The sequence below is a fragment of the Pelophylax lessonae genome, assembly GCF_965119305.1.
Source record: "Pelophylax lessonae genome assembly, chromosome: 10".
NCBI lineage: Eukaryota > Metazoa > Chordata > Amphibia > Anura > Ranidae > Pelophylax > Pelophylax lessonae.
Genome location: NC_138777.1, coordinates 95,474,661 through 95,501,912, shown reverse-complemented (window position 1 = coordinate 95,501,912; position 27,252 = coordinate 95,474,661). Strand labels below are relative to the sequence as shown.

Below are 27,252 nucleotides of genomic sequence, written 5' to 3'. Positions count from 1 at the left end.
CCCCGAGCCACACTCGGGAATACCGCTAAGGAGGTCAAGCTTTGGTAATAAAACCTGGAAGCTGATTGGTTTCTATGCAGCGCTGCACCAGATTTCACTGTCCAGTTTTAGTAAATTAACAAGTCTTTTAATGTGTGAAGAGGCCCTTAATCAACTACTACAGTTGGGTAAACTATATTTATCACTAACTAAAGGTATGAGTTCTCAATCCTGGTGTCAGTTTACTGTGTTCAAGTGTTCAAGTACCTTTGTCTTTGGGATCGGCTATCATTTTTGAAGCTAACATTCCAAACCTGATATAACAGTTATATATTTTTTTTTTACCAGCTTGTGTTGTTCTTGACAAGACCCCAAAAATTGAAGAAAACAGTCCTGTGGGGACTCTGGTAACAGAGGTAGACTTTGGAACGGGCTACACATTGGATGTGGAACCAGCGGATACATTTGTAATGAATGGAAGACGTTTGCAAATAAACCGAAGAGTGGACTTTGAGGTAAGTCTCTTCCTTAAAGGAAATTCTGGTATTTGAAAGAAAGCTGTTTGTACCTTTCCTCCTCTATCCAAAACTAAGAATAATGTTTTGGCTAGAACAGACTGTAGGAAGATAATCCAATAAACGTATGTTAGAGTCACAGGGCAGGAGACTGCAAAATCATTATTTAGAGCTCCCTGTGACCTCATTGGTGATATTTCCCCGAAATTTGTGATCTTGTGATTCCACAGCAGGACATTAGGAGGGCAATTGTCAGCAGAACAGGGAGGTGCACACAGACACTTGACATAGGCTCTTACCCTTCTCCACTTCACAAAAAATTATTTTGATATACTTTTTGTTCTCAGTGGAGAAATTTTGCAGGCCTGAGACCCAGTTGTGACACAACGTGATAGGGAACCTCCCCAGTAAATACATAGAAAACATTAAAAACCTGATAAAAGTTCTAACTATTCTCTACTCCATCCTGAAATAAAAAAAATGATTTGGCTGCAATTGTGCTTTATCACGTACATTTGAAAAATGCTAAAAGATGTGTCAAGTCCATTGATAATTTTTCTTTGTAGACAGTATCATAGACACTGGAAGGACATTGAATACAGCAAACTAAGCAAAATGTATTTCCCATATTTCCTAGCACACTTACAAACTAGCCAGAAAAAAAAAAAAAATATATATATATATATATATATATATATATATATATATATATATATATATATATATATATATGCTAACAGTTTGCTTTAAAGACAGAGGTTTTAGTTGCTTAACCACTTCGGCTCTTACACCTATTTACCTCTTATGGACCAGAGCAATCTTCAAATTTCTGCTATTAGCCTATTTATTGGGTGATCATTTTGTCATTACTTAACATAATAAATACATTGTTTTTTTTTAAGGACAATCAAGGCTTTCTTTTTGTGAATATTGTCCTGCAACAATATTTTTTTTCGCAATCCTTAGCCAATTAAATGTAATAAAATTAAACAAAAGACATTTTTTCTTTTTTTGAGCAGTGTTAGTTTAAACATAAATAGTGTTACTGCACATAAAAAAGTGTGCACTTTATTCTGTGATTTGTCCTGTTTAACCTCTTTACGATCGCCCACCGCAATTATACTGCGGCAGGCAGCCACTCCTGGGCAAACTGACATAGCTATACGTCGGTCGCGAGCAGGAGGCTAGGGGCTTCCGCCCCCGCATGTCAGCGGGGAAGCCGACACCCGCGATCGTTCCCTGCTGAGAGAGAAGAACGGTCAGCTGTTGTAAACACAACTGACTGTTCTTCTCCCTGGAATGATCATAGAGCCCCTGTGATCCTTCTATATAGGATCACATGTCTCTATGTTCATTTCAGAAGCCACGCCCCCCCACCCCCCCCCCCCACAGTTAGAATCACTCCCCTAGGCTCACATTTAACCTCTAGATCGCCATTACTAGTAAAAAAACAATAAAAATGACATAAATCTTTAGTAGTAGTTAGTAGACACAATAACTTTTGCGCAAACCAATCAAAATACGGTTATTGCAATTTTTTTACCAAAAATATGTAGCAGAAAACATATTGGCCTAAAATGTTAAAAAATTTTGATTTTGAAATTTTTATTTGGGAATGTTATATAGCAGAATGTGAAAAATATTATTATTATTTTTTTCAAAATTGTCGCTCTTTTTTTGTTTATAGCGCAGACAATTAAAACCGCACAGGGGATCAAATACCACCAAAAGAAAGCTCTATTTGTGGGGAAAAAAAAGGACATCAATTTTATTTAGGTACATCGTCGCACGACCGTGCAATTTTCCGTTATAATAACGCAGTGCTGAATCGCAAAATATGGCCTGGTCAGGAAGGGGGCAAATCCTTCCGGTCTTAAAGTGGTTAAAAACAACACTAAAATTTTGGTATAAAGCATTGCAAGTTATTTACAAATGAAGTAAAGTAGTTTTTTTTTCAATTTTACACTTTTTTCAGTGTGATACATGTAAATATATGCAAAAGGTGTAAAAATATTAATGAACAAAGCAAACAAAAACAGGAAAAAAAGATTAACTATTAGTTAATAAAATAGAAAATAAATCACCAGGAAAATTACAATTGAATGGAGAAGGAGAATATGGAGTTAATTAGTGCTGATTAGAGAAAACTAAGGGGTTAATAAGGGGTTCAACAGAGGAAAAATTTTGGGATGATATGACTGCAAAGTTTGTGCCTATAAACTGACTGCAAAGCTTGTGCCTATAAACTGAAAGTCAAGGATTTTTTTTTTTTAATCCCAAAAATGAGGACATCATGTCTTTGTACTTGCCTGTGCGTTGGCAAAACAATTCGCCAACTGAGATGTCGGGTTTTAGAACATGTCAACAACATTGTATGGCAAAGGTGTAATAGAGAATCTAAACCCGTATAGATAAAACTATAACACTAGCAGCGCTAATGAACAAATTCTACTACTAACAATATTGCGGTTACTCCTGCACGGGAAAATTGATGACAGAATCTGAAGTTTTTAAACAGTTCCAGTGAGTAACAGTCCAAAAAAACACAGGGAAAAGGGTGTGAAGGATCTCTTAAAATCCACCAAACTTCCACCAATCACCGGTGCTCCCCCCTCTCTCTGGACACTCACCAGATGTTCGATCAAAACTCTCCCTCAGAGGATGCACTTATCCACCAATACGTGACTTCAAACTTATAGGATCGAAGTTCCATGTGGCACTTAAAAGCCTTCATAAAACACTCCATTCATGGTATCATGTAAATAAATAGAGTGGGGGCACATAGTGTAATTCCGCAACTTTTAATGGAACAAAATTAAAACACACTAGCCCCTCTCCCCTTAAGGTTTCTACTTACAGAAATACATTGGAATGAAGGCATTCAGTAAAGGTATGCACGCTCTGTGACCCCCGCTGCATCGGTCCCGTGTCCACCAGGTACCTGTAGCGTGGCCAAGCGTGGCATCAATATTCAGGCGACCGCGGGCACACGGTCTGACGCGTTTCGTCGTAAGGACTTCCACTGAGAGCGTGTGTGCGCGACGCAGTCGGCCGATATTTGTATACCTCACGGCGCAGGCACACTAAGCCCACTAGCCGTTAACCCGGAAGTGAACGGATCACGCTGACTTCCGTTCTCCAGACGTCAGCGCCTGTGATAGAACTTCCGCCCAGACACTAAAGGTAAAATAGATTCTCTATTACACCTTTGTCATGCTTTCTATATTATAGCAGCTGCTTAGACCCATCTAGGGTTCCTTGTTTATACACATTTTTATCTCTGGTAAAAAATTGGAGCGCAGGGTGAGTGAGTTTTTTGCATTTGTTGCCTTGGTGTGCATTTTCTTCACTCCCTTCCATTAATGTCAACAACATTATTTAAAAAAAGGACAGGCCAATTGCCAGACATATCTGGCAGAAGCATAATGGGAAACCTGACTGTTTGTCCTTCTGGGCAGTTCAACAGGCAAAACTGGGTTCTAGAAAAGGTGACCTTGACAAAAGTTTGCTAAAATCAAAAGCGAGATGGTTTTTTCATCTGGGCTCGCTCTCCCAACATGGCTTAAATGAGGGGTTTGCCTACCTTTCCTTTGCGTGTGAGTAGGTTTTTCAAGGTGGGCCTGCTTTCTTTTAATTGTTTATACAGCAGTGGCAAAACATTTTGAGAATGATACAAATATTAAATTTCACAAAGTCTGCTTCTTCAGTGTTTTTAGATCTTTTTGTCAGATGTTACTATGGTATACTGAAGTATAATTACAAGCATTTCATACGTGTCAAAGGCTTTTATTGATAATTACATTAAGTTTATCAATATTTAATCAATATTTGATATTTGATATAGTTTAATCAATATTTGTAGCTTTGACCCTTCTTTTTCCAGACCTCTGCAACTCGCCCTAGCATGTTGTCAATACATTCTGGCCCACCTCCTGACTGATTGCATCCCATTCTTGCATAATCAATGCTTGGAATTTGTCAGAATTTGTGTTTTTTTTTTTTTTTGTTTACCTGCCACCCCGCAAGTTCTCAATGGGATTAAGGTCTGGGTAGTTTCCTGGCCGTGGACCCAAAATTTCGATGTTTTGTTCCCCAAGTTAGTTATCACTTTTGCCTTATGGTAAGGTACTCCATCATGCTGGAAAAGACAATGTTCATCACCAAACTGTTCTTGGATGGTTGGGAGAAGTTGCTCTCGGAGGATGTTTTTGTACCATTCTTTATTCATGGCTGTGTTCTTAGGCAAAATTGTGAGTGAGCCTAATCCCTTGGCTGAGAACCTCAAACATGAATGACCTCAAAAAGCTTTACTGTTGGCATGACACAGGGCTGATGGTAGCACTCACCTTTTCTTCTCCAGACAAGGTTTTTCCCAGATGCCACAAACAATTGGAAAGAGGATTCATCAAAGAAAATGACTTTATCCCAGCCCTCAGCAGTCCAATCCCTGTACCTTTTGCATAATATCAGTCTGTCCCTGATGTTTTTCCTGGAGAGAAGTGGTTTCTTTGCAGCCCTTCTTGATACCAGGCTATCCTCCAAAAGTCTTCACACCACTGTGAGTGCAGATGCACTCACACCTACCTGCTGCCATTCCTGAGGAAGCTCTGCACTGGTGGTGCTCCGATCCCAAAGCTGAATCAACTGTAGGAGACAGTCCTGGCATTTGCTGGACTTTCTAGTGCGCCCTGAAGTCTTCTTCACAAATGCAGTGGAAATGTTTTTTTTGGGGATTAAGTTAATTTTTATGGCAAAAAGGGACATTCTGGAGTATGCAAATTGCCATTAAAAAAATGAGGCAGCAGACTTTGTGAAAATTAAAATTGTGTCGTTCTCAAAACTTTTGGTCACGTCTGTATATTGTGTAGGTTTTACATGTGTGTTTTCATATGGCAAGCAGTGATTCTAGGGGGAAATATTCTGACTGAGGGTATTTTTCCCCTAATTTAACCTGGGTAGCAGGCCTGCACATAATGGAGGGCTACTTTTTGTGAAGTCTAGTATGTAATTTTTAAAGAAAAAACACAAAACTATAGTACTTGAGCTAGAGTCCAAACTGTCCTTCCATATCATTTTTAAAACATGATATTGGGATTAAATATGGACTGGGTTATTTTCCATTTAATTGCCCTCTTTAGTACTTCACCATCTTTCTCAAAACCTCCTTTTGATGTACCATATTTTTTTAATCGTATAGTGCTGTAAAAGCACAAATTTCTATTTTTTCTCCAGCTGCAATCCCCTTTTTGATTGCTAGATCACACTGGCTATCAGCCATTTTGATCACATAGATTATAAATAGAGGAGCCCTTTTTTTTTTTGTTTGTCATTGATGCTATGTGGGGTTTGGGGGTGCACAGTTAGACCTTTTTTTTGCCCAAGTTAGCATTTATTTTTGTTACTCCTGACGAAGCACTTAGTTGGAGTGAAAATGTTGAGTTTTCTTTAGGCTATGCACCTTTTTGCTTTCTCTTGTTAAGGGGCATGCATAGTCTTTTGTTAGTGGCAAAAATACTTTAGAAGGACTAAGAAGCTCTTTTTGGCTTATGGTTTTTGGGAGACTGGCAGGGGTTTGAAATCTTTGCTACTGACTTTGAACCCATTCATTTTTATGATCACATCTACTTTGCAGTATGTGAATTTGTTTAACTGTTGTGCTGACTACTTTGGTGGGGAAGGTGGAATACAATCACCATCGCAGAGATTAGTAGATATTAGTAGATGCGATATTGATTCTATAATCATATAGCCATGAGGTGTTTCTGTGGTGTACCATTTTCAGTACAGGTGAGAGATTTTCACTTACCTTAGTATGATGACATCATTTTTTGGTGACACTTTATAGATTTATATTGAGTTTCCTCCTAGTGCTAAAATATTTAGTGGGAGTAACTGACATATCATTTCCCATTTTGTTTGGAGACTTTTTTGAGTTCCCCCTTCTATAAGTAGTAACAACACATACATTAGTCCTAATAAATGTTAGGCTACTTTTATTCCCTTTGGCTTTTGTGCATGGGCATGCACACCCCCGTTCTGTCTTTAATATTATTATATAAAAATATATAGACCTATTGACTTGACAAACCTGTAAGTCAATGCCTTTCCCACTGCATTTTTAACGTTGCCATTTGTTTTATAATTACTAAATCCATTCCAAACTATTTTTGAAAAACAAAGTTTTTTTTTTTTTTTTGTATAACACAGTGCCTTTTTAGTTTTCCTCTTTTTCTAGCTGCAACTTTCAAACATTTACCAAATAAATATGTCCACTGCAAGTTTTTATTTTAGGACGTACTATTCGACATCCTGTGGTTTTATCCACCACTGAGCACTCAACAAGGTTCACGCACACATTGGTCCTGTGCAGTTTGTGTGGTCAACAGGATGTGAAATAAGGCCAGGTTAAGTAAAAAAAAAGTTTTGTCTTGCGTCAGTTAATGTGATACATTTTTAACAGCTTTCCCTACTGCCATTACTTCCCAAGACACAAGAGACCTTAATAGGTTGTTTTGTTAAATAGGCAGGCAAATGTTTGGAAAAACACAGTAAGCTGTTTTGCATATGAGGTTTTAATACATTCTTCCAGATATTTAATGCAAAATATGTTCTGCTACTTTTTTTGTGCTGAAGAAACCACATATACAGTATGTGTAGATTTCTATTTTAGTTTTTACATAAATAAATACATATTTCCCATACCAAGGCTCTAAGGTACTAAGAATTAAAAAAAAAAAATCCCAATAAAAATCTTAATGGAGTGAAGACAGCCTAAACTTTTCACGTATAGATGTTGTGGGAATAATAAAATATATATTTTTTACATTTTCCCTGATCTTCACATGGAAAAAATAGCAAGAATGTTCCACTAATGTTACATTTATAAGTTAAAATGCTGTTTTGCTCCTTGAATAATAAAATGTGTCTAACAAAACGTAAAATGGGGAGAACAATTAAGAGGGGAAAAAAGTCAGTGAAACTTTGGTTGGTTGTAGGAGGGTAATAGTTGTATTTATTCTTTTAGCCAAACCTTTTTGTATCATTAATAAGTATATAGCATATCAGGAATACCATATACAAAGTCTCACATGTGGTATTCCCATACTCAGGAGGAGAAGCAGAATGTGCTTTGGTTAGAATTGTATGTATGCCTATGCTTTGTGTTAGAAATATCATATTAATTGACAGCTGTGTGTAAAAAAAAAAAAAAAAAGAACTATTTAATTTTCTTTCTTCATTTTCCAAAAACTTGTGGCAAAAACTTTGATCTTGAAAGGGGAAGCCGTCCACGCCCGGAGAAGACAGTAATTATTGCTAGCGGCTATAGTAGCTGCTAGCGATAATCACAAGAGAATCCAGCAGGCTGGTTGTACCCAAGTCGATAGATCGATCAACTTGGTACATTCAGCCTGCCCATTAACGGTTTGAATCTCAGCCAGTTCCTGCTGAACTGACTGAGATTCCAACCATGTATGGCCAGCCTTAGTCAGGAAATCAGGTGCATTATTTTTGCCTTTTGAAAGCCTGATGGTGCTTCTTGGATTTTGGGTCCCTCTTTGCATCTAGGCTATGAAAAAGTCTTACACATGTGGCATTCCCATACTAGGGAGATATATATATATATATATATATATATATATATATATATATATAAATAGAAGAATTTGTTTTGGGGTGTAATTCTAAATATGCCTATGCTGTGAGTGAGAAATAACGTTTTTGTAGGAAAAAATCATCCATATAGACCCTGTTAACCTCCCTGGACGTCCCATCATTAGTGGGATAGATTCGGTCACGTCCAGGGTGGGTAAATATATAGATGTATTTTTGCAACCTCGGGGATTATCTACTCCTTCTTACCTCAGAGACTCAACACAAGTTCTGAGGTTGTTGGAGGATATAGTGTGGAGGGAAGGCTACATTCTGGCCACTGCGGATGTGGCCTCTAGTGTTGAGCGAACACGGACTGTATTATTCGTGTTCGTACCGAATAATTGGATTTTTTGTACCCGAACACGGACACGGACACTTTACTGTATGTTCGGGTAAAAATCCGTGTTCGGTCGTTTTATTTCCGGGTTTTGCATGCTTTGGCGCTCTTTTCATGGCGGGCTTTCAACAGCCAATCAACAATCGTTTAACTGGTGTGCCTTAAGCCATCCCAGCCATGCCTGCAAATGTCTCAGTAGCTGTGATTGGCCGTCTGAAGCATGTGACCAAGTCTTTATAAGTTCGAGGCAGCCGCAGCGGCGTCATTATGCTGCTTAGATTCAGGGACAGAGCACACATCAACGTGCTGGCTGCTGATTAGGGAAAGATAGGCAGGAAAAAACCATTTGTGTCCGGATAGAATTGAGGGACAGGTCGGAGTGTTTAGGCAGGGCGAGTTGTAGGCATTTTAGGGATAGAGTCTGCTGAATTATATAGGGTCAGTGTCTTCTACAAACTACAATCGATATTGCTGTGTGGGGGGTGGGGTCTGCACTCAATCCTGATCTACGATCTCTTCTCAATCCTGTTAGGGACAGAGTCTGCTGAATTTTAGGGAAACTGTGTTCTACAAACTACAATCGATATTGCTGTGTGGTGTGGGATTGGAGATAGGCAGGTGTCAGTGATCCACATCCATTTTTCTGTGTGTGAGCTGCAGTGAACACAATCTTTTTGGGCTGCAGTGAACACAATCTTTTTGGGCTGCAGTGAACACAATCTTTTTGGGCTGCAGTGAACACAATCTTTTTGGGCTGCAGTGAACACAATCTTTTTGGGCTGCAGTGAACACAATCTTTTTGGGGTGCAGTGAACAAAATCTTTTTGGGGTGCAGTGAACACAATCCTTTTTGGTGTGCAGTGAACACAATCTTTGTGGGGTGCAGTGAACAAAATCCTTTGTGGGGTGCAGTGAACACAATCTTTTTGGGGTGCAGTGAACAAAATCCTTTTTGGGGTGCAGTGAACAACATCCTTTTTGGGGTGCAGTGAACACAATCTTTTTGGGGTGCAGTGAACAAAATCCTTTGTGGGGTGCAGTGAACACAATCTTTTTGGGGTGCAGTGAACACAATCTTTTTGGGGTGGAGTGAACAACATCCTTTTTGGGGTGCAGTGAACAAAATCCTTTTTGGGGTGCAGTGAACAAAATCATTTTTGGGGTGCAGTGAACACAATCTTTTTGGGGTGCAGTGAACACAATCTTTGTGGGGTGCAGTGAACACAATCTTTTTGGGGTGGAGTGAACAACATCCTTTTTGGGGTGCAGTGAACAACATCCTTTTTGGGGTGCAGTGAACACAATCTTTTTGGGGTGCAGTGAACACAATCTTTGTGGGGTACAGTGAACAGAATCTTTGTGGGGTGCAGTGAACACAATCTTTGGGGGGTACAGTGAACACAATCTTTGTGAGGTGCAGTGAACACAATCTTTGTGGGGTGCAGTGAACACAATCATTGTGGGGTGCAGTGAACTCAATCTTTGTGGGGTACAGTGAACACAATCTCATACTGAAGGTTTGAGGGTGCTGCCTGTTCCATACTCCCCCTACTCCTCATCTAGCCTTTTAGGGGTACAAACAATAGTAATTGGGGCCTAGTGTGGTTGTGTACGTGTGATATACATACACTTTTTTGGGATCATATTTTCTATTCCGCTATTTAATCAAAAACCTTTGGGGATCAGTTAAATTGGGGGATAGTCTGTGTTGGTACGTGTGAGAGAGATCCACCTTTCCAAGTTGTTGGGGTTCATCTCATACTTCTGAAGGTTTGAGGGTGCTGCCTGTTCCATACTCCCCCTACTCCTAGCCTTTTAGGGGTACAAACAATAGTAATTGGGGCCTAGTGTGGTTGTGTACGTGTGATATACATACACTTTTTTGGGATCATATTTTCTATTCCGCTATTTAATCAAAAACCTTTGGGGATCAGTTAAATTGGGGGATAGTCTGTGTTGGTACGTGTGAGAGAGATCCACCTTTCCAAGTTGTTGGGGTTCATCTCATACTTCTGAAGGTTTGAGGGTGCTGCCTGTTCCATACTCCCCCTACTCCTAGCCTTTTAGGGGTACAAACAATAGTAATTGGGGCCTAGTGTGGTTGTGTACGTGTGATATACATACACTTTTTTGGGATCATATTTTCTATTCCGCTATTTAATCAAAAACCTTTGGGGATCAGTTAAATTGGGGGATAGTCTGTGTTGGTACGTGTGAGAGAGATCCACCTTTCCAAGTTGTTGGGGTTCATCTCATACTTCTGAAGGTTTGAGGGTGCTGCCTGTTCCATACCCCCCCTACTCCTCATCTAGCCTTTTAGGGGTACAAACAATAGTAATTGGGGCCTAGTGTGGTTGTGTACGTGTGATATACATACACTTTTTTGGGATCATATTTTCTATTCCGCTATTTAATCAAAAACCTTTGGGGATCAGTTAAATTGGGGGATAGTCTGTGTTGGTACGTGTGAGAGAGATCCACCTTTCCAAGTTGTTGGGGTTCATCTCATACTTCTGAAGGTTTGAGGGTGCTGCCTGTTCCATACTCCCCCTACTCCTAGCCTTTTAGGGGTACAAACAATAGTAATTGGGGCCTAGTGTGGTTGTGTACGTGTGATATACATACACTTTTTTGGGATCATATTTTCTATTCCGCTATTTAATCAAAAACCTTTGGGGATCAGTTAAATTGGGGGATAGTCTGTGTTGGTACGTGTGAGAGAGATCCACCTTTCCAAGTTGTTGGGGTTCATCTCATACTTCTGAAGGTTTGAGGGTGCTGCCTGTTCCATACCCCCCCTACTCCTCATCTAGCCTTTTAGGGGTACAAACAATAGTAATTGGGGCCTAGTGTGGTTGTGTACGTGTGATATACATACACTTTTTTGGGATCATATTTTCTATTCCGCTATTTAATCAAAAACCTTTGGGGATCAGTTAAATTGGGGGATAGTCTGTGTCGGTACGTGTGAGAGAGATCCACCTTTCCAAGTTGTTGGGGTTCATCTCATACTTCTGAAGGTTTGAGGGTGCTGCCTGTTCCATACTCCCCCTACTCCTCATCTAGCCTTTTAGGGGTACAAACAATAGTAATTGGGGCCTAGTGTGGTTGTGTACGTGTGATATACATACACTTTTTTTGGATCATATTTTCTATTCCGCTATTTAATCAAAAACCTTTGGGGATCAGTTAAATTGGGGGATAGTCTGTGTTGGTACGTGTGAGAGAGATCCACCTTTCCAAGTTGTTGGGGTTCATCTCATACTTCTGAAGGTTTGAGGGTGCTGCCTGTTCCATACTCCCCCTACTCCTCATCTAGCCTTTTAGGGGTACAAACAATAGTAATTGGGGCCCAGTGTGGTTGTGTACGTGTGATATACATACACTTTTTTGGGATCATATTTTCTATTCCGCTATTTAATCAAAAACCTTTGGGGATCAGTTAAATTGGGGGATAGTCTGTGTCGGTACGTGTGAGAGAGATCCACCTTTCCAAGTTGTTGGGGTTCATCTCATACTTCTGAAGGTTTGAGGGTGCTGCCTGTTCCATACCCCCCCTACTCCTCATCTAGCCTTTTAGGGGTACAAACAATAGTAATTGGGGCCTAGTGTGGTTGTGTACGTGCGAGATACATACACTTTTTTTGATCATATTTCCTATTCCGCTATTCAATAAAAACCTTTGAGGATCAATTGAATTGCGGGATAGTCTGTGTCGGTACGTGTGAGAGAGATCCACCTTTCCAAGTTGTTGGGGTTCATCTCATACTTCTGAAGGTTTGAGGGTGCTGCCTGTTCCATACTCCCCCTACTCCTCATCTAGCCTTTTAGGGGTACAAACAATAGTAATTGGGGCCCAGTGTGGTTGTGTACGTGTGATATACATACACTTTTTTTGGATCATATTTTCTATTCCGCTATTTAATTTAACTGGGCCTCCATGCGAGACCTGTGTGCCTTGTTGCGCTGTTTTGAGTACTCCACCAACATGGCCAGTGGCAATGACGCCGTTCTCAGCTTAACTATCCCACTTCCATGCCTCCTTGAAAAAACAATTCGGGCGATGATGGAAGAGGATGTGGCACAGGATGAGGAGGAGGAGGATGAAGAGGTAACATTTCCAAGGCTTTCAGGGCAGTCATTCGCAAGGGGCTCCGAGGGTGGGTTCCTGCACACGCAAACGCCAGGGACGCAATTGTCCAGCAGGGGCACAGTTCTGGAGGATGAGGAGGATGAGGAGGAGGAGGAGCTGGAGGAGGAGATGGAACCATGTTCACAGCAGGGTGGCACCCAGGCCAGCTCATGGCCATCACTGGTGCGTGGCTGGGGGGATACAGAGGACACGGACGATACACCTCCCACAGAGGACAGCCTTTCGTTGCCTCTGGGCAGCCTGGCACACATGAGCGATTACATGCTGCAGTGTCTCCACAACGACCGCCGAGTTGCCCACATTCTAACTTGTGCTGATTACTGGGTGGCCACGCTGCTGGATCCCCGTTACAAGGACAACGTACCGTCCTTAATTCACTCACTGGAGCGCGATCGCAAGATGCGCGAGTACAAGCGCACGCTGGTAGACGCCATGCTGCTGGCATTCCCATCTGACAGCGGGGCCACAGTGGAAGCACAAGGCAGAGGAGGAGGAGGAGGAGGTCGCCAACGCAACCAGGGCACCGCCAGCACCTCAGAAGGCAGGGTTAGCATGGCCGAAATGTGGAAAAGCTTTGTCAGCACGCCACAACAAACAGCAGCACCAGCAGCTCAGATGGAACGTCTTAGCAGGAGGCAGCATTTTACCAACATGGTGGAGCAGTATGTGTGCACACGCCTACATGTAGTGAATGACGGGTCTGCCCCCTTCAACTTCTGGGTCTCCAAATTGGGCACATGGCTTGAGCTTGCCCTTTACGCCTTGGAGGTGCTGGCGTGCCCTGCAGCCAGTGTATTATCTGAACGGGTATTTAGCACGGCTGGGGGCGTTATAACAGACAAGCGCAGCCGCCTGTCCAGAGACAATGTGGACAAGCTCACGTTCATTAAAATGAACCAGGCATGGATCCCACGGGACTTTTCCGTACCTTATGCAGAATAGCAATGGATACCGACCTTACCCACCCATTGTTCCATTTTTGCTCTTTCTCACTCTTTTGGGGTGTACCCTCATTTAAAATTTTTGAAAAGAAGCAGTGTTGGCTACCTCGTCCTCCTCCTCAGGGCCAGATTAATGTAGGGGCTATTGGAGCTGCAGCTCCAGGCCCCTACCTTTTATATAGGCCCCGGGTTGGCCATATTCACTGTTACCGCTCTTCTGTCACTTGTAAACACAGAAGTCTGGCTTCTATGCTCGCTTCCCCAGGCAGCACCCTCAGAACCTCCCCACACAGCGTGAAGGCCGGACAAGGAGGGACAGTTGGCGATGCATGGATGTGTTTATGGGCTTCAGAGACAGCATCCCATGTTGAATTAGGCATGCATGGCTGCACCCTTCCTCCTCTGGGTGCATGGCAAGGCACGGCCCTTAAGGCCCTTCAAAATCCTCAGCACCAAGCCCATGATGCTGTTAATCCGGCCCTGGTCCTCCTCCACCGCCGCTTCCACCTACACCGCCCATAGGTGTGCGCAGCCTATTGCATTAAGGTGTGCACCCCAAAGTTGAAATACACATGCATGTGTTTGCCAGCAGGGAGAGTAATGTATCGGGGCCATGTACCTGTAGGCAAGGAGAAATAGAGCAGAGCAGGTCCCAGGGAGATCTTTCCCATCTCCTCACTGGCAATGCTATGTGCCCTAGGTGATTAGGGTGTGCCCAGGCACACCCAGCACACCCTGTGCGCACGCCTATGTCACCGCTAGGCTTGTGACGGTATCAGATTTTCATGCTGCGATTAATTGATTAAGGTTTTGCCACGGTATACGGTATTATCACGGTATTCTATTATTAAATTTAAATTATTAAATTTCCACCTCACTTCAATTTCATTGCTGAATTTAGGGGCTTTGGTTCACTTATGCACATTATTATATAGTCAGTCAGTACAGACTCTGTGAACCAGGCCTAAAATAGGTCATCAAGCAGTGTCTGGCCTAACTGGTGATAACTGGTTCTGGCGCTCGGCTCCGATCCGATGGCCTGGTCATTAAGAGGGCAAATCCTTGTGGTCAAGAAGTGGTTAAACCTGAAGGAGGTGTTGTTTATAAATTACTTTACTATTGCTTTAGGCCTGGTTCACATGTATGCGGGTTGGTGGTTCACATTTGCACAGGCATAGCAGCCCATTGATTTGAATGGGCTGCTATGCCCTCATTTTCCGCAGAAAAAAGGTGCATGCAGCATTTTTTTAAAATTCAGTGGCCTTGAAATCCATCCTGCTTTTGCACCATGCGACTAACCTGCAGTTCCTGCTCTGGCAAGCTTTCTGCATTTTTTGTATACGTGGGCACGGCATTTAAAAATAAACAGTTTGCGTGTGCAGCAACGGCAGGTAAGTCGCATGGTGCAAAAGAAGGATGGATTTCATGGCCACTGCATTTTTTTAAATTCTGCATGCACCTTTTTTCAGCTGAAAACGCAGGCATAGCAGCTCAAGCCCATTCACATCAATGGGCTGCTATGCCTGTGCAAATGTGGGCCCCCAACCCGCATACATGTGAACCAGGCCTAAAGCAATAGTAAAGTCATTAATTGGTTAAACCTGCAGGAGGACCGGTGTTTTTATCTATTAATGACTTTACTATTGCTTTAGGCCTGGTTCACATGTATGCGGGTTGGGGGCCCACATTTGCACAGGCATAGCAGCCCATTGATGTGAATGGGCTTGAGCTGCTATGCCTGCGTTTTCAGCTGAAAAAAGGTGCATGCAGAATTTAAAAAAATGCAGTGGCCATGAAATCCATCCTTCTTTTGCACCATGCGACTTACCTGCCGTTGCTGCACACGCAAACTGTTTATTTTTAAATGCCGTGCCCACGTATACAAAAAATGCAGAAAGCTTGCCAGAGCAGGAACTGCAGGTTAGTCGCATGGTGCAAAAGCAGGATGGATTTCAAGGCCACTGAATTTAAAAAAAATGCTGCATGCACCTTTTTTCTGCGGAAAATGAGGGCATAGCAGCCCGTTCAAATCAATGGGCTGCTATGCCTGTGCAAATGTGGGCCGCCAACCTGCATACATGTGAACCGCCAACCCGCATACATGTGAACCACCAACCCGCATACATGTGAACCAGGCCTAAAGCAATAGTAAAGTCATTAATAGATAAAAACACCGGTCCTCCTGCAGGTTTAACCACTTCTGGATCGCAAGGATTTGCCCCTTTAAAGACCAGGCCATCGGATCAGAGCGCCAGGACCAGTCATCACCAGGTAGGCCAGACACTGCTTGATGGCTATATAATAATGTAATGTGGGCTGCTAGGCATGTGTGTGTGTATATATATATTTATTAGAGCTGCACGATTCTGGCCAAAATGAGAATCACGATTTTTTAGCTTGGAATAAAGATCACGATTCTCTCACGATTCTCTGTGTAACAAAAAAAAAAAAAATTGGGATAACTTTACTGTTACGTTTTTTTTTTTTTTTTTTATTCATTAAAGTCTAATCATTGCGTTTGAAAGACTGCTGCGCAAATACAGTGTGACATAAAATATTACAACAATCGCCATTTTATTCTGTAGGGTCTCTGCTAAAAAAATATATAAAATGTTTGGGGGTTCTAAGTACTTTTCTAGCAAAAAAAAAACTGATTTTAACTTGCAAACAGCAAGTGTCAGAAAAAGATCCAGTCTTTAAGAGGTTAAACTTCCTTTCTCCCTGGCAGAGGGAAGGAAAAGATACAAATGTAATCATTTTTGTTTATAGTTAGGAGACTTAATGCTGAAAGGTGTTAGCTGAGTGAGTGAATGAGTCATCCAGCTCACTGAAATGTATCAATTCACAAGTCAGGCAGACTTGACAGAGAAACTCGGTATTTTAAAAATGCCACAATAACAATACCGTGGCTATGCAATACCGCGATATATCGAATTACCGAAAACCGGCATATGTCTAGTCACCGCCACATCCACCACCACCTCAACCTCCCTCCTACTCCATATGGGCCTCGTCCTTCAGAGATGAAGAAGAACATTGTTTTATTTTTCTGTTTTTTTTTGTTGTTTTAAGTTATTTCCCTATCCACATTTGTTTGCAGAGCACTTGCCATGCTCTTAATTACGTTTTGCTGCCATTTGCAGCACTCTAGCCCTTTCCTTTGGTGTTTTAGAGCCATTTTAGTGCCTTAAAGTTCGGGTCCCCATTGACTTCAATGGGGTTCGGTGTCCGGGAAAAGTTCGGTAAAAGTCCGGGACACGGACCCGGACTTTTTTTTAAAGTTCGGCCGAACCCGTCGAACACGGACATCTAGGTGTTCGCTCAACCCTAGTGGCCTCCCTCTACACTATTATTTTTCATGCGCATGGATTGTAAGCCGTCGATTTGTTCCTCGGTAGAGACCCTTTGCTCATTTCTGACCAGAAAGATTGGATCCTACAACTCCTCTCCTTCGCCATGTCTCACAATTACTTCTGGTTTGAGGGCTCTTATTATCTTCAAACCAGAGGTGTAGCCATGGGTGCGAAATTCGCGCCCAGTATGTCGAATTTGTTCATGGTGAAGTGGGAGGAGGAAAATATACTCCATGATGCTAGACCAGAGTTAATTCTCTGGAAACGATACATCGATGATGTACTAGTGGTATGAAATGGGAGCTCGCAGTCTCTAGATGATTTTTTCGGTACCCTGAATGACAACAATTTGGGTATCAGATTTCAGCATGAGTCTAGCGAGCTCAATATACATTTTCTGGATCTCAACATCCCCGTTAAGGACAACCGTTTGACCACCAACACTTTCTTCAAAACTACTGACCGGAATAGTTTTATTGGATCAGACAGTTGTCACCATCCCTCCTGGTTAAAATCGGTTCCTAGGAGTCAATTTACGAGAATTCGCCGAAATTGTTCATCCTTATGTGACTATTACCAACAGGCAGATGTTTTGAAATGTAGGTTTGAAGAAAAAGGTTATTCTCCCCATGATCTTGACCTGGCCATTCAGGAAATGGCTGGTAAGGATAGATCATTGATGCTGATGGATAAACCAAGAAGGGATTCTATGAATAACCCTTTTGGGGTGGCCTTTGTTACCTCCTTTTCCCAACAGTATAAGGACATCAGGAATATTTTTTCCAAACATTGGAAGGTGTTGAGGAATGATAGACTTTTGGCTGATGTAGTGGGTGAGAAACCTAAGGTAGTCTTTAGAGGACTTCCCCCCTTACGGTTAAGGGTAGCTCCCAAAATCGTTAACCAACCAACTATCCGTTCTTTTTTCCCCGAAATTAAGGGCTTTTTTCCATGCAGGAAATGCGTGGTATGTAAAACCAATTCCATTAAACGGAAAACCCTTACTTTTAAATCTAACAGCACCAATAAGTCTTATACTATTGATTCATTTATCACTTGTGGTTCTAAAAACATTGTCTACCTACTGGAGTGCCCCTGTGGCCTCCAGTACGTGGGCAGGACCATTAGGACCTTACAGATTCGTGTTAATGAACATCTAGGGAACATTAGGCGCGGTTTCCCTAAGCATAGCGTTTCCCGGCACTATCTAGAATGTCATAGAAAGTGCGCTAAAGGGACATCTGTCATTGGTATTGACAAATTTGCTGCTCACTGGAGGGGCAGTAATGCGAGAAGGGAAATTTCAAAGATGCAAACCCGCTGGATTTACGACCTGAAGTGCTATACTCCTCACGGCCTCAATGTTGCTTGGGACGTGAATTGTTTTATTAACAATAGCTAAAGGGTCATGATTACAGCTATCATCCACCAGGTTTTTCCCTTGCCTCATCCGGGTGAACATTTACGTTGCTGCTTTTCTTTTAGTTTTTTGGCCTTTTTTGGAATGATTTTTTGTGGCCTTTTTTAACATTATTAAAACTTTTTTATTCCTTCATATATTTTTACATATCAATAATTAATTAATTTTTTCCTAAATTCCTTAAGCGTTATTCTGTCTTAGAGTTATTACATTTTGAGAGAATTATGTACATATTTATATTTATACACGTGGACAGTCCTTTCATTAGGTGTCCTTCATCTTCAAGGTAACATGTCCATTTGCTTTTTAGACTGCTTTTATTGTGATCTTTTTACATTTATGAGTGTAAGGATGTGCGCTGCATATTACACTTTAACCAGAAGTCATATTCTGTAGGTTATAGATAAGTGAAAAAATAGGCGCTTGTAATCAGTGATGGTGTTCCAGGTGTATTGAAGGTATTATATGTATTGTCTATACCAATCAATTATATCCATATAGATAAACCTCGTTTACCAATAAATAAATAAATAAATGGTGGACTTTAAAATCATCTATAATACCATAATGTGAACCATTTCTAATAACAACCTAGTAAAAAAGGAACAATATATATCTCTGTGTCTATATAAAATTAGTGACTTTTGGTGATAATAAAATTGCAATTGGTGACACTTGTGTTATAAAACCTTGTGTGACATAAAAACGCATGTAATTAGCAATAAAATATTTAAAATCTGTGATTCATATATATTTTTGTGCAATAGGTGAAGGAAAGTCCGTGGTGGTTTAATAAAATCTTCAAAGTGCTTTTGTGTTCCAATTTGTGCTCTTGATAAAATTCAGCAATATTTGCTTCTTACCAGATGGCTTTAGGCCACAAGGACCTAGATCGCTTTTGATCCCTTTAAGGATAGATCAATCCTCCACCAAGTTTATCCGATCCAAGGATAGGTGGTAGATGTTCCAATCTGGATTTGGACCGCAGGATAGGGTCTCAAGCAGATGTATATAGAGAAATATGATAGGGAAGCCAAAATATAGTGTAAATCCGTTTTTATTATAGTGACAAAATAAAAGATAAAATTGGCTGCTTACAGTGTAGTGCCTTTTCCTGGCACTAGGTGGAAGCGCTGCAGTTTGTTTTGGTTGTATGGAAGTGACCGCTCTGGTGCTCTGTAATAAGATACAGTTTCCTTCACAGCCCATGTAGTGTGGCAGCGGTGGCGTGCGTTCCAGACCAAAGCAGGAAATGACGTCGCTGGTTTACTCGGTTTCCGGTTTACAGATCACAATGCATTTTGTGGTTATCGCGTCCACCATTTATTTATTTATTGGTAAACGAGGTTTATCTATATGGATATAATTGATTGGTGTAGACAATACATATAATACCTTCAATACACCTGGAACACTATCACTGATTACCAGCGCCTATTTTTTCACTTATCTATCACTTGTATTTTTTTGGCACACCACCATTAAAATAAAAAAGGGCAGCAGGTATTTGCATTACATCAAGGGCCAAAACATTAAAACCAGACGCCTTCACCATTTATAATCTAATTTTCTGTAGGTTGTTGGTTTTTAGATCAACCCATACTTTGGCCATCCATTTAATTATATTCTTTTAATCTCTAGTAGACTTAACCCTTTTATTATGGCCATATTAATCTGTATGAATTTTGCAGTATTTATTGTCCATGTTACTGGATATATGTGTTTATTATTTGATGTAAGGGTATGAGTGATCGATCTTACTTACATCATTATTTTTATATTTATTTGTTTGCTTATGTGGCACGCATGCACTTACACTCATGAATTTGTGATCTATATTAATTTATATTGATCTATCTGACTCATCAGATTTAAGCGATCCTTACAGTCATGAATTTGTGATCGATATTAACTTCCATTTGAGTTATCAGATTTGAGCGATGTTAAGTGTTTTCTTTTAATGTTTATCTTTGCTGACAGCTTTTTATATGTTTCCGTTATATGCTTGGTTCGCTTCATATTATTTCCGGGTTTCCATAGCTGTGGAGCGCAAGCTTCCGGCATTGGCTTATTTCCGGTAGAGCAGCCATTGGTCATAACTACTTTGAGTGACGGTTATGACACTATATCAACAGCATGCTTGCACCTGTTAGGCACGCCTTTGACAACGTCTACGATGACGAAACACGTCAGGCACGCATGACGCAAGCACGCTATCGCCGCGGCCATCTCTGTACACATGCTGTTTTTCATTATACGATATGTGAGTACCTTTCTTTTATTTAATAAACGCTATTTTTTTGGAACGTACTGCACCATTGGATTCCCTTTTTGTCCTTGCATGATCTGTTTGTGGAGGAACTGGGGATTATTTCGTACATACGATTCTTTACATCTGGTCCGGTATGAAATGCTTCTGGGTGGTGAAGATTCCTTGAGCTGATCCCTGTCTCATATGCGTGATTGACCCATCATTAAGTTGAGGGTCCACAGCTGCTGGTAAGGGTACCTGTCTTGTTTTATGACATGGTGGTGGAATATCCTCTTGCAGTGGGGAGCGGCTTCCTATCGTCACCATTTAATCTTCACCAGAGACTTATTTATACCAGGACTGTAAAATCATATTAGCATCATCCTAAATGTTTATTGGCGCTGCACTTTATCTTTGCATTTTTTCTCCAGATTGGTTATCTGATTGGTTATCTGTTGTGCTGGCTGCCTTGTTATAGTTTGTTAGAAGCTTGCGCAGTCTTTTCTTCTTTTGTTTGAAGTGTTTAAAATACAACTAAGGGCTCCTGTATGACAGTCTAAACAAGCTCTAAATCCAGTTACTATGTGATGCACAAAACTTATAAAGTAAACAGAAAACCTTATTCGCTTTTACAGAGCCAAATCCTCCTTCATTTGTGTCTCACTCACTCTCCTACCAGACACTGCAGCTCACAGTGCTGTTGATCCAGATAGAAGTGGGTGGGACTAGGTGGGTGGGACAAGCTAGTGACTGGCAAGCTACAGGCTTGTGAATCGGCAATGACAATGCTCATAGCCACACCCCTTGCAACATTATTTTTAGCCCACTGCAGTGCTATTAATTTTAATATTTAGCAATACATTTTAATATTTAGTGATATTCATTTTAACAAGAACAAACCCTACATTTGAAGAATAATGTGATATCCTCCTGCTGTCACAGTATTGCTGTACTGTAAGAAATTTTAAAAAATGTATTATGTATGTGGAAATATTTTGCAGATGGAAGCATTAACCACTTGCCGACCGCCGCACGACTATCTACGTCGGCGGTCAGCCCCTCACAGGCAAACTAACGTAGGGCTACGTTGCTTGCTTGTGAGGGTCTAGGGAGCGAGCGCGCGCCCCCCGGGGCGCGCTCCCGCTCCCGCGTGGTCACGGACCCCCCCGCGCGTGTGACCAGCGGACCCGATGTCCGCCGGTCACTCGGCGATCGGCGGGGGAGAGGGAGAATGTCAGGCAGCTTGTGTAAAAAAAATGCCTGTCATTCTCCTCGCTGCAAAGACACTGATAAAACGGATCTGGTATGTAGATCCGTTGATCAGTGTCCTTACAGCTAGAGCCACAGCCAATCACAGTAGAAACCACGCCCCTAGGGACACACACAGCCCCTCCCTTCCAAATAAAGTTAACCCCTTCACTACCAGTGTATTTTTACAGTAACAGTGCATATGTATAGCACTGATTACTGTAGAAATGTCACTGGTAACCCCAAAAGTGTCAAAAATGTCAGTCAAGGGTCCAATCTGTCCGCCGCAATGTCGCAGTACCGCAAAAAAAATCGCAGATCGCCGCCATTACGCGTTAAAAAAAAAAACAACAAAAATGACAAAAATCTTTCCCTTTGTTAGTAAACGCGATAACTTTTGCGCAAACCAATCAAAATACGCTTTTTGCGATTTTTTTTACCAAACATAGGTAGCATAAAATAAATTGGCCGAAAATTTTTAAAAATTTTGATTTTTACATTTTTTTTGGGGGGAATTTCATATAAAAAAATGTGAAAAATATTGCTATTTTTGCAAAATTGACGCTCTTTTTTTGTTTATAGCGCGTGATCAAAAAATCGCACAGGTGATCAAATACCACCAAAAGAAAGCTCTGTTTGTGGGAAAAAAAGGACGTCAAATTCGTTTAGGTACAGCGTCGCACGACCGCGCAATTGTTCGTTAAATTCACGCAGTGCCGAATCGCAAAATACCCCCTGGTCGGAATGGGGGTAAAATCTTCCGGGGCTTAAGTGGTTAAGGTTAATGTACTAAAAAAGTACAGGCTAGTGACTTAGCAAAGTGTATTTTAATTCTGAGGTGAAGCTCTGCTGATTTTAACCATATAATCACGTACAAGCAAAAATACATTTTTTTGGTAAATTTTCCTTGCATGTGATTGGATATTGTTTGCGAAGTTTTCACCACATTTAGTAAACTAAATGAAAATTTCCTAGCAGTGTTACATGCTTTACTTTTAATAAATCAACCCCATCAAATTTATAAGTTTACAAAAAAACTATTTTTGGTTGTAAGACTGTGTTCTTTTATTTTAGGTTGAACAAGTGATAAGAGCTTCGCTGACATGCAGATTAAATGGAGCTTTTGTAAGTATAAAAATATTTACTACTTTCTCAAAACCTGAACTATAATAGCTTGTATACTGTATACTGTATACTGAACCTTATGATTAAACACTTTGATGCAAATGCATTAAGGTGCTCCAGGACCAGTGATATTGTTGTATTTTAACATTTAATTAGATTGTTGTATAATAACATTTATTTATAACCTTATGATTTCTGGCATTGCTTACTTTTCTCCTTCTGGATATTGTATACTGTTCTAAACAATATCTTGACTCTCTATGTCCTCTACTATTCAGGCCCAGTCCCACCTCCTCCTCCCCTCCGTTACTGTTAGTTCATGTCTCTACACTCAATGTATTACCCCCTGACCTGCCACAGACCCCCTAGATTTACTTTTCTTTAATGCCCTTAGACTTGCTGCACCCCTATTAACTGTATTTACATATTCCTATACCTATTAAAGTGAAGTATATATTTTATTTTTGTACATCATGGGACACAGAGCCATAAATCATAACATATGGGTTATATAGGTGAAAGACACTGGCAATCAATCAGAATTGATGATCCCCTATATAACCCCTCCCACACAGGAAGTACCTCAGTTTTTTTCGCCAGTGTCTAAAAGGTGAAGGTCGCTGTGGAGAGGGGCTCCACATGATTGTTATGTTTTAAAGAAGTTTATGCTAACATACCCTCAACCAAAGATCACTGGATCTAAGGGGTTAGCTATCGGATCCATCTAAAACAGTCAATTGTGAAAAATAAGGAATGTACCGCGCTATGGATAAAAATAATAGCCCAAGTGCAGCTGTGCAAAAACTGGATAATAACCAGATTCTCAATATAAAGTGCCAAAATACAGCGCAAAAATGTACGTGTATAAAATATTAATCATCATATAAATAAATCATAAATGATCTTAAAGTGCCATGTGCAAACCAAGTGCATACATATAAATATAGTGATTCAACAATAAATATCATAGAGTGTTGAATAAAAATGAAACGTGTCCATATAAAATTATAGTGCAAAAATGCAAAAGAACTTAGATAGTCCAGTAAATAATGAAATCAGCAAGTGTCCATATAGCAATTCACCAAATGTGCATTAAGTGCCCAGAAAAATGTGCAGCATCATGCCATAACTCCAGTGCTGTGAACGGTGCCAATCATCCCCCTTTGGATAATCCACTTACCGGACTTAATTGACCCCTAGGCTATACAGCTATAGAGGGTCAACAAGGCTTGTGTCCCAGTATAGAACCTGATAAGGAATCCCTGGAGGTCTGGAGTTCTCAGTACCCCGGTATGCATAAATATGGAAAGAAAACTTGCAATAGTGTAATCCCATTTAGCAATCTTTTATTGGAATGTTTAAAAAAATATCACTTACATTTAGTAGAGCGAAATCGAGCAGGTAATGACATGTAAGGCAGGTCTATCGCTCCTTCCTGGTTGCGGTGTGCGCTCGGGTAAGCCTTGGTCCCGGCGCGCGTTCCACCGTCCCGGAAGTGACGTGCCAAAGGGTCGTAGACAGGAAATTGCATCAACGCGTTTCGCCCTCGCCTTGGGCGTTATCAAATACGTCTTTGATAACGCCCAAGGGGAGGGCAAAACGCATCGATGACGCATCGACAAAACGAAACGATTGCTGACATGATTGCAGCACCACATGGAGGAAAGAAGCGGGTTAGATCCCCCTCTCATGAGCCGCCCCCTGAATTAGTTCAGGATTGGCAGAGGATGTGGAAGATGTAGCTGAGGGTGACCCTATAGAAGGTCAAGCTGAAATTTCCACTTCCGGAGAGTCAGAGGAATCTCTATCAGCCTCTCAATCCCAGAGATTGTTTATCCAGTCTCTTGCTGAGATGGTCCGGGCTGAGTTTAAACTTCCGCCCTCAGAGAAAACTAAAACCTCTTTTTCCTCCCTGGGCTTATTGCGCCCTCCTCAGAGTCCTCTGTCATTTCCCATACATCCACTCTTGGAGCAAGAAGTTTATAATGATTGGTATCACCCTGATAAGATGTTTGTTCCTCTTAAAAGGTTTTCGTTGTTATATCCTATGGAGGATACGTTTTCTAAGAGATGGAAAATTCCCACTGTGGATGCAGCCATTTCTTCAGTTAACAATAATTGAACCTGTCCTGTGGATAATGCCCAGGTTTTTAAAGATCCAGCGGATAAAAAGTTGGAATCTTGAATACAAACGTTTTATTGAGCTTTGTAAACAGAAAAAGCCAACAAACAACAAAATTTAAAGTATGACATATCTGAGCTGTGTGTTATTCCGAACAAGTGTCTTACATATCACATAGTAATAAAAGGGGAGAAGAAAATATCATATAATGATATGTAAAGTGGCAGTGTAGTATGCTTTATAAGCGGTGATAAAAGTTGGAATCTTTATTGAAAGCCTCCTTTCCGGTTGCAGTTCCTGTAGTACAACCAGCAGTAGCAGCCATAGAAGCGTGTCAGTCTTTGAATGACTGCATAAAGCGAGTGGCCAAGACAGTTCCTTCTCAAGGATAGTCTGTGGAAAAGTCAGATCTATCGCTCACTTTGTGTTTCGCAGTAGATGCTCTTTCGGACTTCATAAGACAAATGTCACGGTTTGTTCTGATGACAGTGCATATGCGCAGAATCCTTTGGTTAAAGAGCTGGTCTGCGGAATTACCATGTATATAATGACTGGCTAGCTTCCCCTTTCAGGGAGAACGCCTTTTTGGTGATGATCTGGATAAATATATCCAAAAGATCTGGGCGGGGGGGAGAGTACATTGCTACCTGTAAAGAGGACGAGAAGGCGTCCTTCCTTTAAGATCCCCAGCACTCATAATACCAGTGCTTCTAATTCCAGGCACTGGCGACGGCCTCAACCATTTGCATCCGTCCCAAGCCTTCGGGGCAAGGTCAGATAAAGCCCTGGGCCCAGAGATCATCCAAGTCTTCCTCTAAGCCCTCTCAGTGAAGGGGCGCCCCCACTCGTCTGGATGGGGGAAAGGCTCCTGCAGTTCTCAGGGGTATGGGTGGAGTTGATTCAGGACAAATGGGTTGTCTCCACCATTTTACAGGGATACACGCTGGAATTTCGGGTGTTCCCGCATCTCAGTTTGTAAGGTCAAGTATACCAACAGATCCCCTAAAAGAAAGATCTCTCTTTCAGGCATTGGACCAGCTGAGAATTTAGAGGGTGATAACCAAGGTTCTAGAAAACGAAAGGTTTAAGGGTTTTTACTCAAACCTATTCATATTCCCCAAACCAAACGGGGATGTAAGGCTTATTTTGAATCTCAAGGCGCAGAATCAGTTTCTGAACGTTCATTCTTTCCGCATGGAATCAATTCGTTAAGTCATAGCCTCCCTGCAGGGAGAGGAATTTCTAGCATCCATAGACATCAAGGATGCATATCGTCATGTGCCTATATTTCAGACCCATCAAAGGTTCCTTTGTTTTGTGATTGGAAACCATAATTTCCAGTTTGTGGCCCTGCCCTTCGGGTTGGCCACAGCTCCAAGAGTGTTCACAAAGATCCTAGCTCCAGTATTGGCTCTTCTAAGGTCCCGAGGGATATCTGTAATAGAATATTTGGATGATCTACTACTAATAGATCCATCAGCGTTGGCTCTAAGGCTCCATGTACACGGGACGCTGGAAATGGCCGTTTAGGAGCAGTTGGGCGTTTTTTTCAGAAGCCCCTGAACCCATCTACATTTTATCTTATCTGTCCATGTACACCAGGTCGTTTACAGTCATTTGCAGGCAGTTGCGTTCAGGGACTGTTTTTAGAACGCAATTATTTGCGTTTGAACGTGTGTTTCCCGGCGTTTCAAACGCACAAACGCGTCCGAACGCGTCTGAACGCGTCCAAACGCGTCTGAACGCGATGACCCGCGTTTAGCGTTCGCGTTTTTCCATTTTAAAGGGGAATAATTTTTATGACCTCTAGGAACGCTTCTAAACGCAAACGCCCACAAACGCTGCTAAACGCCCGCTAAACGCGGGTACAAACGCGACTGAACGGACGTTTCAAACGTCCTAAAAATTCCAGCATTCAAAGGGACTTTTAACAACGTCCCGTGTACATGGAGCCTAAGCCAAAATATCCTCCAGGCAGAACATTTTTTGGATACATTTGGGTTGGATACTGAACTTAGCAAAGTCAGCATTACAGCCAGTCCAGCGTCTGGAATACCTAGGGTTTCTTGTCGACAGGGTGCAGGCAAAGATATCCTTGCCAGCAAGAAGGGTCTCAGACCTAAAGGGTCAGGTTCTGTCTATAGGAGGACTGAGA

The 27,252-nt window shown here is 41.4% G+C and overlaps 1 protein-coding gene across 1 annotated transcript in view; it reads left to right on the top strand.

Moving 5' to 3' along the window:
• Positions 1-27,252, top strand: part of CDHR5 (cadherin related family member 5) — a 159,372-nt gene that overhangs the window by 25,766 nt on the left and 106,354 nt on the right. Inside the window, exons 2-3 of the mRNA XM_082270999.1 lie at positions 328-494; positions 22,925-22,975. Coding sequence (XP_082127125.1) covers positions 328-494; positions 22,925-22,975 — 218 coding nt within the window. The remainder of the gene's footprint in view (positions 1-327; positions 495-22,924; positions 22,976-27,252) is intronic.